This window comes from Pleurodeles waltl, chromosome 7, assembly GCF_031143425.1.
Source record: "Pleurodeles waltl isolate 20211129_DDA chromosome 7, aPleWal1.hap1.20221129, whole genome shotgun sequence".
Taxonomy (NCBI): domain Eukaryota; kingdom Metazoa; phylum Chordata; class Amphibia; order Caudata; family Salamandridae; genus Pleurodeles; species Pleurodeles waltl.
In genome coordinates, this window is record NC_090446.1 from 9,343,942 (window position 1) to 9,360,814 (window position 16,873).

At 44.0% G+C, this 16,873-nt stretch overlaps 1 protein-coding gene across 5 annotated transcripts in view; it reads right to left on the minus strand.

Annotated features, from left to right (window-relative positions):
• Positions 1-11,518: 11,518 nt before the first annotated feature.
• LOC138303536 (uncharacterized) overlaps positions 11,519-16,873 on the minus strand; it is a 126,691-nt gene continuing 121,336 nt past the window's right edge. For 4 of the 5 annotated variants that reach the window (XM_069242756.1, XM_069242757.1, XM_069242758.1 and 1 more), the window contains exon 15: positions 11,519-16,676. In XM_069242756.1, the coding sequence (XP_069098857.1) occupies positions 16,503-16,676 (174 nt within the window). In that variant the 3' untranslated portion in view covers positions 11,519-16,502. The remainder of the gene's footprint in view (positions 16,677-16,873) is intronic. The other variant, XR_011205409.1, reaches the window with a different exon arrangement.

The following is a 16,873-nucleotide window of genomic DNA, read 5'->3' on the forward strand; positions in this document are numbered from 1 at the left end:
GCAACTGAAATCTGACAAATGTAGTCCACATTCCAATTCCCACATTGATAAGATGTAGATCAGTTGCATTTGGGCATGATATTTATGTAAATTTGTTTTCTAGACAAAACCTGGATGTATTCACCAGCATCTGTGTGTATATCATAAAATAAAAAGTACTTGATTATACGAATGAATAGTAGCTTGAGCTGTGTTCATGTCCATCTTTCATCCTGAATTTGGTGGTTTTGGGGGGCTGTTCTTGAACAGATTCATTGCACCCCATGTCCCAGGTTCTGCGGCATGATAGCTGTAGGTTGTTGAGGCTTGGGCTGCACACACTCCTACTGTGACAATACTCGTTTCCTTTGTGCTTTTACGCACGCTGCAGGGTTGCGCTCTTGTTTGTCTGCGGGTGTATGTACCAGAATGCCACGCTGCTCTTGTACTTGTCCCCAGAGGCTCAGAGTTCAGCAGGTGCCCTGACCACCAAGCGCAGTTATCCTGCTCATTCAGAGGCAGGCGAAATGTGAGGTTTCTAACAACTGAGGGCCAAATTATTGGGGATTTGGCAGTAACCTTGCTGCGCTGCCCTTCGTGCGAGGGAATGAGCAGGAACTCACTGATCCTGTCCTTTTCTCCTTTCGCTGGTGCCATTTTGGCAGCCTCTGGCGCCAATGCAGGCACACTTGCATCTTGGTGTTGTCATAAGGATTGCTTTTCTGCAGGAAGGGGCACCGTCCTGCACAGAAACAATCCACAGAGGCGTTTTCCTCTTTCTATGTGTGCTGCAGAATGCAGCACACATGGAAAGACATAAAAACGAGGAGAAATAAACATATTTTTCCTCGTTACGCCTGCTCTGGGGAGGAGTAAGGTTTTGGCGCATCCCCAGGTTTACAGGCTCTCGTAAATCTAGGGATGTGTCAAAATCCATGGGTGTTGTGTGGAAAAACCCATGCAACGCCCATGGAACGCCTTACAGGCGCAAAGTTAGGCAACACGGTGACTTCCACTACCTTGCCTTGCTCCATATCTATGAGGCCATTTAAAGCCACGCAAAGTGGCTTCTGTGACCTTCTAGATATGATCTTGTAGTCTGCGCTGCCGTAGCGTAAACAAAAATTACACTTCCACCGCGCATAAGGATGCCCCTGTGCCTCAGTTGAAACCAGTGTGCTGTGAGAACAAGCACCCTGTTTAGGGCGGTCCTTCCAGAGTGCATTATTCCTGTTCACTATCGGTCCTTCCACAATGCATTATTGCTGTTCTCTATCGGTCCTTCCACAATGCATTATTCCTGTTCATTATCGGTCCTTCCACAATGCATTATTGCTGTTCACTATCGGTCCTTCCACAATGCATTATTGCTGTTTTCTATCGGTTCTTCCACAATGCATTATTGCTGTTTTCTATCGGACCTTCGACACTGCATTATTGCTGTCCACTATTGGCCCTTCCACAATGCATTATTGCTGTTTTCTATCGGACCTTCCACAATGCATTATTGCTGTTCTCTATCGCTCCTTACACAATGCATTATTGATGTGCTCTATCGGTCCTTCCACAAAGCATTATTGCTGTTCACTATTGCTCCTTCCACAATGCATTATTGCTGTCCACTATTGGTCCTTCCACAATGCATAATTGCTGTCCTCTATCGGTCCTTCGACAATGCATTATTTCTGTTCACTATCGGTCCTTCCACAATGCATTATTGCTGTTCTCTATCGGTCCTTCCACAATGTATTATTGCTGTCCTCTATCGGTCCTTCCACAATGCATTATTCCTGTTCACTGTCGGTCCTTCGACACTGCATTATTGCTGTCCACTATTGGCCCTTCCACATTGCATTATTGCTGTCCACTATCGGTCCTTCCACAATGCATTATTGCTGTCCTCTTATCGGTCCTTCCACAATGCATTATTGCTGTTGACTATTGGTCCTTCCACAATGCATTATTGATGTCCTCTATCGTACCTTCCACAATGAATTATTGCTGTCCTCTATCGGTCCTTCCACAATGCATTATTCCTGTTCATTATTCCTGTTCACTATTGGTCCTTCCACAATGCATTACTGTGGTCCTCTATCGGTCCTTCCACAATGTATTATTGCTGTCCACTATCGGTCCTTCAACAATGCATTATTCCTGTTCACTATTGGTCCTTCCACAATGCATAATTGCTGTCCTCTATCGGTCCTTCCACAATGCATTATTACTGTTCACTATCGGTCCTTCCACAATGCATTATTGCTGTTCTCTATCGGTCCTTCCACAATGTATTATTGCTGTCCTTTATCGGTCCTTCCACAATCCATTATTGCTGCCTCTATCGGTCCTTCCACAATGCATTATTCCTGTTCACTATTGGTCCTTCCACAATGTATTATTGCTGTCCACTATTGTTCCTTCAACAATGCATTATTCCTGTTCACTATCGGTCCTTCGACACTGCATTATTGTTGTCCACTATCGGTCCTTCCACAATGCATTGTTGCTGTTCACTATCCACAATGCATAATTGCTGTCCTCTATCGGTCCTTCCACAATGCATTATTACTGTTCACTATCGGTCCTTCCACAATGCATTATTGCTGTTCTCTATCGGTCCTTCTACAATGTATTATTGCTGTCGTTTATTGGTCCTTCCACAATGCATTATTGCTGTCCTCTATCGGTCCTCCACAATGCATTATTGCTGTCCTCTATCGGTCCTTCCACAATGCATTATTGCTGTCCACTATCGGTCCTTCCACAATGCATTATTCCTGTTCTCTATCGGTCCTTCGACACTGCATTATTGCTGTTCCCTATTGATCCTTCCACAATGCATTATTGCTGTCCACTATCGGTCCTTCCACAATGCATTATTCCTGTTCACTATCGGTCCTTCGACACTGCATTATTGCTGTTCACTATTGCTCCTTCCACAATGCATTATTGCTGTCCACTGTCGGTCCTTCGACACTGCATTATTGCTGTCTCTTGTCGGTCCTTCCACAATGCATTATTGCTGTCCACTGTTGGTCCTTCGACACTGCATTATTGCTGTCCACTATCGGTCCTTCCACAATGCATTATTCCTGTTCACTATCGGTCCTTCGACACTGCATTATTGCTGTTCCCTATTGATCCTTCCACAATGCATTATTGCTGTCCACTATTGGTCCTTCCACAATGCATTATTCCTGTTCACTATCGGTCCTTCGACACTGCATTATTGCTGTTCACTATTGCTCCTTCCACAATGCATTATTGCTGTCCACTGTCGGTCCTTCGACACTGCATTATTGCTGTCTCTTGTCGGTCCTTCACAATGCATTATTGCTGTCCACTGTCGGTCCTTCGACACTGCATTATTGCTGTTCACTATCGTTCCTTCCACAATGTATTATTGCTGTTGACTGTCGCCAGTAACAGCCTTGTGGTCCTCAACAGGAGACAAGAGAAACAATATCTGTGCCCTTGGGGAACAAGTCTCAGCACATCAGGGCTGTTGATTTCTAGTCCTTCAGTAACAAACACCCACTTTGGGAGGCCGCAGGTCCTCCTCCAAATCTCCAAACCACTGCCTTAGGGAGCAGTGTGTGCCTCGGTGTGCAGTATTTTAGAATGTTCTGATTATTTATACATTTGTTTTTATTTTTCATGTTTTCTAGAGTCCTCCCTTGCCTAGGTGGTTGTTCATGTGTACACACAGCACAATGCATACAATTGTGCTATACATTTAAAAAGTATATCGCTACAAACATCCATCAACAAAGGTAAATTAGTGTAAGGTCCTGCACAGAAGAAGGAGGTGTTTATTTTGGGGCAGTGTGCTTCACTGCCTGTTGATTGGAAAGCTCATTCAGCAGATGGTTTAGTTTAGTTTAAGGAGTTTATAGAGCGCGTAGCTACCCAAAGGCTTCCCAGCACTAAAAGGTAGGTCATAACCCCAACTTTAAACCCAGGGGATTACCTATACTGAAAATAAGAATGTCTTCAATTTCTTACGAAAGGAGAATTCCGACTGTTCTTGGCGGAGTTCCAATGGGAGGGAACTCCAAAGGTATGCAGCTTTAACTGAAAAGGAATTGCCTACCCATGTAGTTTTCTTGAAAGTCACACAGGGTATTTCACACATTGGTAGCAGCTGCAGAGAAAGTGTATTTTGTAAAGTCAGTCCAGCAAAATGTAGTAACTTCTTTCCATAGACTAGACGTGTTGCGACCCGCCAAAGACCTCTAGGTAATTACCTAACCTGGACGAGCACCTTGAAAGGCGTTCCTCAGTCGAGGGCATATAAGGTGGCAGGAAGAGTTGTAATTGTATTCAATGGGCCTAATTGACAAAAAAGTATTTGTTTTGTTTGAAACATCACTTTGTTGTGCTGAAAGCAGTAAGTCGTGCTTCTGTTGGAGACACCAACTGCAGATGCCTTACGCTGTGATATTCCCCAGGCGCCAGACTGAATCTGGAAACTTTAACAGCAGTTTTCACATGCGTCAGCAGGTGGCGTTGTGCTGCTCTGCATTAAGTCCACCGCTTCCGGAGATGACGTTGGGACACTATAAGAGTGAAACCTCCGCACGCTGACATCAGTTCCTTTCTTTGTGCCTCTTCCGATGTGGACCAACGGGTAGCCACATTGCCTTTTTAACAGACCTTCCCCTCAGGAAAATTATTTTATACACACTCCTTCCCCCTCAGCAGACCACCATGTCAGATGAAATTCAACACCTGGAGGCCGCAGCCTCCATTTTTCGTACTCAACAAATCCCACTAGAGCATCTTCAGGCTCCACAAATCCTAGGTGGCAGCAATCCCACATGCCTACCGCACCACTCGAGTTCCACCAGAACTCAGCCCCATCTACGAGCACATCCAACGGTGCCGAGTCCAACACCACAGATGCGAACCTCGACACCGGCCTCTCATCTCCTAATCTTATTGCTACAGAAGAATCTGCCTCCTTCCCAACTGGTATTAGGAGGGCAGCTGAAGTATTGGATGTAACTCTACCAATGCAGAGGGTCAAGACCAACGTTTTGACAGAGGTACCAAACCGTGCAGAGACCGCCCAGAAACCTGTCTTATTTTTTAATGAGGCCCTAACATGTACCCTAGCGGGCATCTGGGCTTAACCAGGATCTTGCCCACCAGTCAGCTGACAAGTGGCAAGATGGTACATGCCCATTCCTAGGCATCCTGACTTCTTGCTCCAGCAACCTACCCCTGAGACCTTAATGGTGCATTCAGCTGCCTGAACCCTAATCCTCCCACCACTCCACCTGATGGGAAATTTGAGCCGATGGAAAATTTAGCAAAAAACTGTTTTCTCCAGCACCAGTCTTGTCCTGTGATACAGCAATACCTCCTAGGACGGTATTTGTGCACCTTGTGGGACAGAGCGGCAGATGTGTTGTCAGCTTTTCATGAGGATGTCTGGCATATTCTACAATGTCTCATCGTCGATGGTAAAGATGATGCGCAATACACAATGTGTTCTGGACACAACCAACTGCCTGGGTGGGGCAGTCTGTACCAGCATGGTGCGTATGCTCCTCATATGGGTATGCTCCACGGGCTTTTCTTCGGACGTCCCTTATACACATACCGTTCAGTGGCTCTAACCGTTTTGGGGCAAAGGCTGGCTGAACCCTCGAGAACTTTAAGGAGAATAAAAACATCAATCGCTCTCTGGGACTGGCTCTGCCAGCTGGGCTGTTCCCCTAACAACAATGCCAGATTTGAGGCTTTGCCAGGAGTTATCTTCAGCGGGAGCGTCAAAATGGCCTCAGTATCAACAAGCCTACCAGTCCTTTCATGGGCGAGGCCGAGGAGCCAGCTGACAACATTCAGGTCCACACGGGCAACGCTCCACCTTGACCACACCCCTGCCATTGCTGCAAAACTCTTCAATATGTCCTTGGCGGCACACGATCGGCTTGTAGGCGGTTGGATCACTTTTCACCTTCCTGAATGGCAAAGCAACGCATCAGACCAATGGGTGCTCCAGATCATACAGCATGGCTACTTCCTACCATTTCTGTCCTATCCCCTGGACATGACACCCACACTGCAACAACTACTGCGGACCACTTGTCCATACTCTGTGATGTGAAAAAGTTCAAGCTCTCTTGCCCAAGGAAGCAATAGAGAAGGTGCCAGCATCAGAGATCGGACTGTTATTGCTAGTACCGAAAAAGGATGGACGCCTTCGCCCCGTCCCAGATCTCAGTCCTCTGAACTTCTTCCACCAGAAGGACAACTTAAAGATGCTCACCCCGACCCGAGGTCTCTTTCTCTCTTTGAATTCAGAAGACGGGGTGATGATGCTGAACTTGCAGAACACAATTTTCACATCCCTCTCCTGCAGCCTCACAGGCCTTCCCTTCCGGTTCCAAGTAGGCCAAGAGTACTTTCAGATGATGGTGCTCCCCTATGGCCTGCCCAGGGCACCTTGGATGCTCACAAAGGTGGCAGTGGTGGTTGTGGCCCATCTGTGGAGTTTGGGCATACTAGTCTTCTCATACCAAAACCACTGGCTACTGAGGCAGGCTTGCCTCAAACAGTCATCTCCACCTGTAGACAATGGCTAACCTGTTAACATTTTTTTTTTTTTTCCATAAGAATCAGACCATTTTCCTACTGTTTTTGATGACAGTTGATATGGCCCCTTTTTCGCCATCCATTTGAAAATAGCTTTTCATCACCGGAAACACCAACTGTCAAGAGTTCAGTAGTTTTTCGTCTACTCAGTCAGGGGTGGCTCTCCTTCTCAAATCCATACAAGTCTTGAGGTAGATATTGATGCTCTTGCTGTGTTTTCCCACTCAGAAATGCATTTGGTTATCTTCAACATACGTTTAGTCAGAGCTGGTGTTGTGAGACTTTTTGGGTGTCCTGTGTCATGTATACACTGAAAAGAGAAGCTAGAGAAGGTGTTGTATGCGATAGTTTACACTGACGATGATGAGGATCCAACTTTGATGTGTTGGCAGTGGTTGGACATGATTAAGTGACATAATTGCAGGCCCCTCTCTCAGGCAGAAGGTTACAGCCTTATTATATGCTGGTGACAGATCCAGACTGAATACAGTTTTAGAACAAGCCACATCCAGTGAAGTCTTACCTGCCTTTCGAAGTTTACACCTTAACGTGAGTACAGATTTACAAATTTCATAAAGTGATATTTTTTCCAATAGTTTTCCAAAACGCCTACATCACTGGTGTCCAGGAATATTTCTGAAAATGTTTTGTGATTTCCCAGATCCATCTTTGTGAAGATAGTTCTGGATGCTTAATGTGCACAGCTGGGCATGTGAACACTGCTTCTTATTAATGCAATTGCACTTTTCAGGTCGAACCTTGCAGCGTGCAAGCGCTGCTGTTCTCGACATGTTGTAATCTATTCTGTGGGCTTTAACGACGCCCATCTCATGCCCATCACTTGAGTTTGTTCCTGGACCTGCCTTTAAAAAAATCCCTTGATGTCATTGGTAAATGCTTTATGTTTGTCCTGCCTTGAGACTGTTTTGTTACTGCCTTGGAGACTGACCCTGTTACGTGGATTATTGCATGATTGGCCATGTACCTTAGTGTTGTGCACTATTTTTTTTCTTCGTCCTCGACTCTTTGCGCTCAAGGTGGTATGTTGTGTCTTACTCTTCCAAGTGTCGGGCATCTTGCTGTGTTTTTGCGATGTCTTCAGGGTCTCTTTTTATTTTTTTTTGCAGTCTTATGTAGTGCGAACTCGACACTAAGGTATTGGAGCACTGGTTACATTACACAAGGACACACTTATTTTTGGTAGCAGAGGGAGATTAAGTGATTTCCCCCAGAATCACAGGATCTTGAGCTGTCGCTGATACTCGAACCATGTTCCCCAGCTTTGAAGTCGGCAGCTCTGGCCCTTACGCCACATCCTCTCCCCTAGGGTTCTTTGTCTGGTGCGTTTGGGGCAGTCTGGGAATACCTCTTTTTTTAAATGTATTTATATAGTGCTTGGTAATGCATGATCTGCCATTTCATAGTGCTGCAAAGTAGGTACCACTCTTAACAAAATGGCTATAATTCATTTACAGTTAAGCTGCCTCTTCTGTTATTCTCTTTGTATACAGTCAGTGCTTTTAAAAGCTAGGCTGGTATTGCCAATGCAGAGGAATAATTCCTTTAATGTTTAACACAGAAATATATGGCTGCTCCCTTTTCTTTGCTTCTAACTCTTTGGACCCCCTTATTCTCCGGGTTAAATGCCACAAAGGTGCCTGTTTGTGGCTTGTTTGGTGCTATAAAAGTTTAGATAAACACACTCGAAAGGGTTGCATCTGTAGGGTATCACAGCCAGTCTGTTGGAATTAGGCAAAAACACTCCCAAGATGGCGGCCTTGATGTGTCCTCTCTCCTGTAGGCCTGGGAGGGTTTCTGAGGCACCTGGCTACATCCACTACACTCCAAACCAAAACACATAGGTAAAAGACATTGTCATTTACAACGCCAATAGCTCTAACCCTCACAAATGCGAGACCTATTGCTTTGCAAACACTTGTTTTTTTCTTTTTTCTTTTGGGAACAAAAAAATGATTTCACCTGCAGAACCTCCATCTGCTATGTCACCTAATTTGGGGCGTGTTCCCTATCACGTCTTATGCATAGAATAGACTAGAATGTTCCATGATTTATTTAGTTAAATGCATTTCTGAGATCAAAGAGAGTAAGGAAACATTCACCTCTCCTTTCAGTATTCTTGGGGTATTGTCCCATCTGCACGGTCGGCAGTATTTGCAGCGCTGGAGGATTGCAGAGCGGTGGGGGAGCCAGAGCGCCGGATCCTGGCACGGCTAAATGTTAAAACCCCTCCAGAGTTCAGGAGCCAACCCGTGCATGTAGATTTACTCTAAGCTGGTTTCTAGTGATTCCGTCTGGCGACCAAGCACCAAGGAGCTTGATGAGCAGAATTTTGAATTTAAAATAACTTATTTAGACAATCAAGATTATTAGAGTGCCATCAGCATACAGTGCTAAAGTGCAGATGCGAGAGAAAGTTAAAATAAATATACAAATAAGCTGTATCACATTATATATCACAATCAATAAAAAAAACAGAAGGAGCGCATAATGTGCTATTTTAAAAACATTTGTCTAATGACTGGACATTTAACGGTGAGTTTGCGTCGAATGCTAAGATCCAACCAGGCCTTGCTGGGCAAATACATGACAGATGATGTTAACTGTGACCTGAGGCTTAAATATCTCCACTTAAAGTGATCTGCTAACATTTTTGGCAGTGCAGCCGTGTTTGACTTATAGGTTCTAATGCTGAGCGTAAAGACATTTCATTGCTGTTTATACATTTACAGAATAGAAAACAAATAGGTCTGAGATCGGAAGTTGTTGCTAAAATGGAGAATTGCAAAGTGCTGTGCGCCAAAGAGTGCTAAATATTCATTAATAAATGTACTAAGAAATTTACTGCAGTCAAGATCTAAACTCTAAGGGCCAGATGTATCAAGCAGTTTTGCCCATTCTGTGTCTATGGGAAAATGTGTTTGCACATATGGCCCTAAATTCCTAAAGTGACAGGATAGGCAAAATGCAAGAAAGGGTAAGCTGGAAGCAGTTATACACTCAAATGGACCCATATAGGGATAGCAGATTTCGCCCATTTTGTTCACCCATTAGCCAAGTTTTAACAGCAGTAACCGAGGAAAACAAAAGGTTTGGGCTGAGTAACTAATATGTAAGCAGCAGACACAGAGCCGCTGAATCCATCGTGTTAGATAATATTCCACTCAGCGAACATAAATAGCAGACATCATGCAGTGGTCACACTCCAGAATGATATCCCTGAGCAAAGAAGGAAAACCACGGCACATCCCAAGAAGTGATAATGTTCCAGTTTATTCCTCGTAATGTCTTTAGATGAAACAATGGCCTGTGGCCCAAGCTGACATCTTGGAGCCAGAATCAACAGATGACAACAGAAATCCTTTTCAGATTAACAGCAGCCCAAATAGACAACAGCCGACACGTGTTTCGTCTGGGTAGACTTTATCAAGGCTATAGTGAAGATAATTAGCTCAATGTTCCAAAGTGCCAGAGACAAATTGATGTCTTATGATTTGAGAAGGCGGTCAAGTAAGGAAGAGCATGAGGACCATGGTAAGCCTCAAATATCTCCGAGCGTTTCCCTCTGCGTTGTGTTGACGGCGCTGCGAATAGTGATAGCTCCCTGAGCACTCTGAAGCGCCCACCGTCTGATGCACTGAGCAGCAGTGGGGGCCCGGCAGTGAGGAAACCCTACTCTGGGCCCTTCCTCCATTTTGGTGAAGCCGCCACTCCACCGCTGGAAACCATCTGCCACTTGAACGCGGTATAAGGGAGACGGGTTGCTCGAAGAGAGGGGCTGCGCAAGGAGTGCCTGGACAGGGCATTTGATTAGCCACCATCCTTTGCACATCACAACCACCCGTCGTACTTATGGGGATTGTGTTGACAAACATACCCATATCTTGGAAAATCTGTGCCACCCTGCTCTGTTCATATTTCCTGGTCCACCTCACGATTTTACCTCTGTGTACCCTGAAATCTGTGCGTCCCCTCAAGCGATATTGGAATTCAGAGTCCAGGTCATGCTTTTTTTGGGAGTTGCACTCACAGTGTACCTAGGTTCCACACCGGGCTGTGAGATGGGTGCTGGAGGCAGATAGGAAACGTGACTTTCTACTGTCACGAAAGGGGTGTATTTGTGAGTAGGAGCCAATAGTTACAAGTGCTGGTGCACCTGCTAAGATGTGACTTGTGGTTGTGTCTTTCTGCAAGTGAATGTGGGACTTAGTGCATTGCAGTGTGGACATGTCGACGTGTAAACTGGTACATGTTGTGGCTTCTATGTACAATGGAACCTTTTTGGATCCTGAAGGACTCCATAGCATGATGACGTAGGTGTTAGAACGTTGTTGAAGTGAATGCAGGTTTAGAATGTTGACTTCGTTGTACACGCAGACGAATAAAGACACGTAAAACATAGTTCCATGTGTAGCGTATTCATTGGTGGGTATCCAGGCTGGGGAGGACGCTACAGTACTCAGTGAGAGAGTCAGTCACTGCCAGAGCCAAGTCACAGGTGCTGAACTGTGATCAACAGGTAAGTACCAGTGAGTCAGGCTACAGGTGAGTATCACCCCAACTCACAAAACAGATGCCAAGAAAAAGCCTAAAGTTTGCTCCTACAATGTTACTTCCAGGTTTCGAGCTTATTCCGAACTTTATGGAATTCTTCAAGAATTTATAGATTATCCAAAGAAATCTAGTAATGTTGTATGTTTCCTTGAGTACGCAAATTGATAAGGATTTCTGCTGGTTAACCTGAAGCAGGCGTGCAACTCTGCATGCTTAATTTCAACAAGAGTACATTTAGATAGTTTACTTTTTTCACCGTGGAGTAACCCCTTCAGTTTTGGGTACTTCCCTCTTCTGTCCTGCTCCAGAAAAGCCAGGAATGTGGCTGTTTACGTCAAATCACCAGTAAAAACACTCCACAAAAGTGTAATTTAGCACAATTCTTTACTCGTTTTAGATTCTTCTCACAGTTTTATGTCTTATGTACAAAACCTGGAATAGAAGCTAGCTCAGAGTTCAGCATTCAATCAACATTCCTAAAGTCACTGCAGACATACTGACTTCACATCATTGTCCCATATACTTTCTCTTTTAGCTAAACTCCATCAGCTTACCCTCAGTTCTCACTGAGTGAAACCAGGGTCCGCCTCAGAGATGACATTTATCGTGTCCGCAGTGGTCTCTTTACATCCACTGACCCTCCTGTTCTACGGAGAGATTCTCTCAGCCCTCTCCACACTGCACTGATGGTTACTTCACTCATTAATGATCCATTCCTTGTTAGTTTTTGACATTTCAAGTCACCACCCTGCAGTTGTGTAACAGGAGCCACCCAACAACTACAAGAAAAGCTTTAGGAAATCAATTTACACTTTGAAAATAGCAACACAGCAGTCTACATTCAAACTGGATTTGGCACTACTTAAATTTCAAAGTTTACTTCCATATGTATTACATTTGGTGATTGCACACCCATTTATGTTAGTACTTGCTGAATATTCCATTCACGTGGCACCTTTGCACAAACCGGTTGCTCCTCTGCAGTGCGCATAGTTCGTTGGGTAGATTGATTCTCCCTTCCAGTCCAGTCTCGATAACCTGCCTCTTAGCAGAGAACCTGCTGAGATATCCAAGGGCAGTGGCCACCTCCTTCTGGGACATTCATCTCGGTCTCTTTCAATCAGTTGATTCATTCCTCCTAAGATGGGGCTTCTTCAATCATGATCTAGACAGAAGCTGACACTAAGTGGGACTGGCAAAGTTATTAATCTACCTGAAATCTCACCTGGTCTTTTACACGGGACAGAAGTCCAGAATGCTACGAGCATGTTCTACAACCCGGTGAACACCACAAGGTCGGTCACAACTGTCCACCTTAGGGCTCGTAAAGGTCTACCCTCCAGGACGTGCAGAAGACCTGTGGGCCTGATTTACGTCTTTGGCAGACAGGTTACTGCTTCACAAACATGACAGATATCCTGTCTGCTGTACCACGATTTCCATAGGATATAATGAATTGTAATACGGCGGCCGGGATACCTGCCACGTTTGTGACAGAGTAACGCCAAACTCTAAATCATGCCCAAAGTCTCTGATTGCATGTTTTTTAAGGATCCAAAGAATAACTTGGATTATTAGTGTTTTTTGTTCATGGAATGAAGTCCATTATGCTGTTTTACTTGTGCCAACTCAAACCTAGAACTGGTGAAAAGCTGTGCGCACTGGCGAGCTCTTTGCCACTCTGTCTATTGACTCCGTATTGTTTTCCCATAATCTTGTCCACGACTCGCCCATGCCTGCCACTCCCTTGTGCAGCAGGAGAGGGCCAAATTATGCGGCAGAACTGAGTAAATTATGTGGCAAGAAAAGCCAAATTATGTGACATAATGTGGCACATTTTGAAATAGTATTACTTCATTATTTCATAATTTTTAAATTTGGTAGCTGTCTGGCCATTGGTTGTACCTCATTAGTACCATTTTAATACCCAAATATAGCTATAAGCAGCAAAAAGGTGACATGTCCAGCTTCGCAAAGGGCCTTTCCCTGCGCGGCGACATGTGTTGCTGCGTTTATAATAACTTTTGAACTGTTTGAGTGGCAAAAAAATTCTTGGTTGAAATCTTCACATTATGCGGCAGATGACAGATTGTGTGGCAAATACGGCAAATCTATAACTATGAGAAAATCACAGCGGACGCACAAGAGCATAATTTGAGTAGCCCTGATAACATTAAAGTTTATCCTCAATTTCTCAAGCGAGACAAGGTTTCCCTCCTTCTCGCTAGTGTGCACTGCATTCATTTTTCATTTACAGTCCACAATATTCTAAGGGGAGTTTCTGAAATGACTAGAGATGTGGCTTCATTGAAACACAGTGCTCTACGTACAATGATGACGCACTGCAACACATCTCGGTAAACCGGTAGGTATCTCTTTCTATGCCATCATCCAGCCTCATGTGGCTTTAAAGCACTTTTTGAACAAACTACTTTCTTCAATCATGGATTTAACTTTTACGTGTAATTATGGTTCTTCCACTCCCAGAAGGGCACCTCAGAGCACATAGGTAGTACTCTGGGCTGTCTGGCTCCATTGAGTCACTACTGAAAGTTGGGGACCTAATCTGATAATATTATTTCATTTTCTAAGCAGTCGCGGACCCCCTAAGGAGGCTCCACGGACCCCCAGGGGTTGGGAACCTCTGACCTGGTGGATTCCTATTTTCCAGATTAGTATTTGATGTGAAATGTGTCAATGGGTCAGAATTGCACTGTCTGACTAGTAAGGACTTCTTGTGGGTCGGGCAGGGCTTCACTAGGGCTAACTTTGGAGTTCTTCCCTACTGGCGCAGGACCTCCGTGGCTCACTGGAACTTTGGCTAAAAGTTGGCCCCTTTCCTGCGCTTCTTGTTTTTTCTTTTCTTCTGGGGTCTACTAGGCAACAACCCTGCTCCCATGTCCGGACTCGAATGTGGGTGCCTCAAGCGCAGTGGACAATACTCCTCGAAGTGATGAAACTGGATCCCCATGTTCACTCTGTCAAACAAATCCAAGCTGTACAGCAGATCACATCAAAGAATAAAAATACAAAAGATAATTAGCCACACCATGAAAACTCAAAAATAAAATGACTGCTGCTACACCACTTCGTTTCACCCATAGGTTTTTAAATGTAATATCTCTAAGGTTTGCCTATAACGTTAACTCGCTTTAAATAGCACTTAGTACCACACGTGCTGCTTCTAAGTGCTGTGACATGTATTAGTATTGCTCACTTTGTTACTCAATTAAAGGAGCTGAGAAGACTGAATGCCGGGTTAGATAACTTCATGTATCCCCTTGTTACCAGTCTAGGACTCCCCTGAACAGGTTGTGATGTTTTTCCATACTCTGCAATTCCAGGTTTTGGTCAGCACAGAATTATTGGCAGAATTATTGACATAAGGTCCCAAGTGTGACTTGGGATACAAATCTTGATTTTACATTCTTGGCTATTTTTGACACTAAATAACGTCTGTGCAGCACTCTAGAATATATGAACTGAAATCTAGCATTGACCTAATAACGACAGTGTTTAATAATACACCGAGAAGCAAAGGAGGACCAACGGAAGTATCATTCTTCTGAATAAGTTGTTTTGTAGACGGCGGACACTGTAGATTCACAGGCATGGCGTGATTCTGCCTCGACTTGGCTGAGCTTCGAAGAGCACGTTGTTCTTTTTCAAAGTATATAAATGGGTGGTGACCGGAAGTGTCACAGCCACTTCCTGTCATGTTGCCTCAAAGCCCGCAAAGGTCTGCACCTCAAGGATGTTACATACTGAAGTCGCAAACCCTGTGCAGCGGCGACCATCTTTCAACGGCCTCTTTATTGTATGCTCTTTTCTATCCAATGCGCTTGAGTTTGTGAAAATGCCCTAAAAAATGTCCCTTTTAGGTCCTCTTGGTGGTTGTTTAAAAAACAACTAAGTTCCTGCTCAATAATGGCTTTTTTGAGAGTTAACACACACTTTTTTTTACTTTCAGCTCCTTACTTGAGTGATTATTTGATGATCACTCACTAAGCTTTTATAAAATAAAAAACAATATTTAGCAACATTTTTGTTCTGCTTTTATACTTTGAATTCGTTTTTTTATTTGTGTCTGTGATTTTCTGTTTTGTTTGTGACAGTGTCAGTAGGTTAACACTTCACCATGGAAGAGGCTTCTCCTCTTAAGCCACAGAGATGCATACCTGTGTGGCATCCAACAGAAGGGTGTGCTGACAGCAAAACCAAGGACAAGTGACACCAAGCTCAAAAAGAAGGTCTTCAAAAAATACTAGGAAGGAGCTGCTTCTGATGCAAACTAACTGCATGTTTCAAAACAAAATATGATGAAACTCTACTGGCCAAACAAAAACCACACAATAAAACAACCATGGCTTCACAGCCAAGAAGAGAGAAATTAAACAGTTGCCATGGATCTGTCTTTTACCTCTCACGAGTTCTAGAAAGACCCTTACCTTGGACCAGAATGAAGAATTCAACTGCACCTGGCGACTGGCGACTGATCACTATACCGGCATTTGCAATCTTGCTTCTCACCATAATAGAGATACAAAGCCACTTCTGGAGGTCTACCAGACTGAATTAGATTTCTGTGCCCAGTTGGATTTCACAGGCTTGTGTTTATAAATATCGATGAAAAGACTATATATTTCACTTACAGACTTCTCCGTGAATCCCACCGAGCGCACCCTGAACCCGGAGTGCCCTGGTCCCCAACTGCTGACCAATTATATTTCCTTGTGGAAAAGTCTGGCTCAATAAAGTCCAGGTGAATCAGAACCAGACTGCTTCCCCATACTCTTTGCATTTCTAGCTTTATAAATCATTTATATATTGTTCCCTCAAATATTAGCCACTTTTCATCCCAGCTGATGTTTGCTTTCTATTTCCACTGTAAGTTTTATTTCCTTTAAAAAAAGAAATGGTGATTCCTTGCACAAACATTTGTGATTCTATCTCCTCCCATTTCAAATAGATTACGAAATCTCATCTGTCCCATCTTTAAAAATACAAAAATAAACCTCCTTCACACATTTCTAAAATATAGTTTTCCACGTCTTAAAAACACAGCAATAATAATTATAACAGTTGTGTGGCATTTGTCATAAACTCTGTTATCTATTATTTGTTTATAAAGAAAAATGGTCTTTCTGCAGCCATACAGGAAGTGACATCATTAAGGTGGAAAGTGACATCACTGGCCAAAGGGCCTGCTGATGTGATTGTCGTTCAAGTAGGTTGCATCTGAGGTAGCTGCACTGAGTGATCACCTTTCAAGTAAATGCAAACTCTGTGACTTTCTTGGGCACATGTTTTCACTGATACTCATCAGCATGCATCTTCCTTGACAGAGGAGATCAGGGCACAAAATGGCTGCTGTAGATGCCACCCACGGCTTCCCTGCTCGAGTCAACTGTTGGTGAAGCAGGCGTGGTGGAACTGGCCTGCTGGCTCTGAGGGGTCTGAGGCTGCGACGAGCCCTTGCTCGTTCTCTTCTGTTTTGCTCGTCGGTTTTGGAACCAGATTTTTATCTGCAAAATGGAAAATCCACAAGTTGGATGGTGAGACAAAAGAGCAAATGAGAGAGATGTGATGGAAGGAAAAAATGACTACAAATTGATCCAATAGGTGGAGGTGAAAGAGACTCAACAAAAGAAAACTTTTAATGTTCTGAATAAAGAAAATAATATGTTACTTTGTAAGTATCAGTATGTAGATTCACAATCTC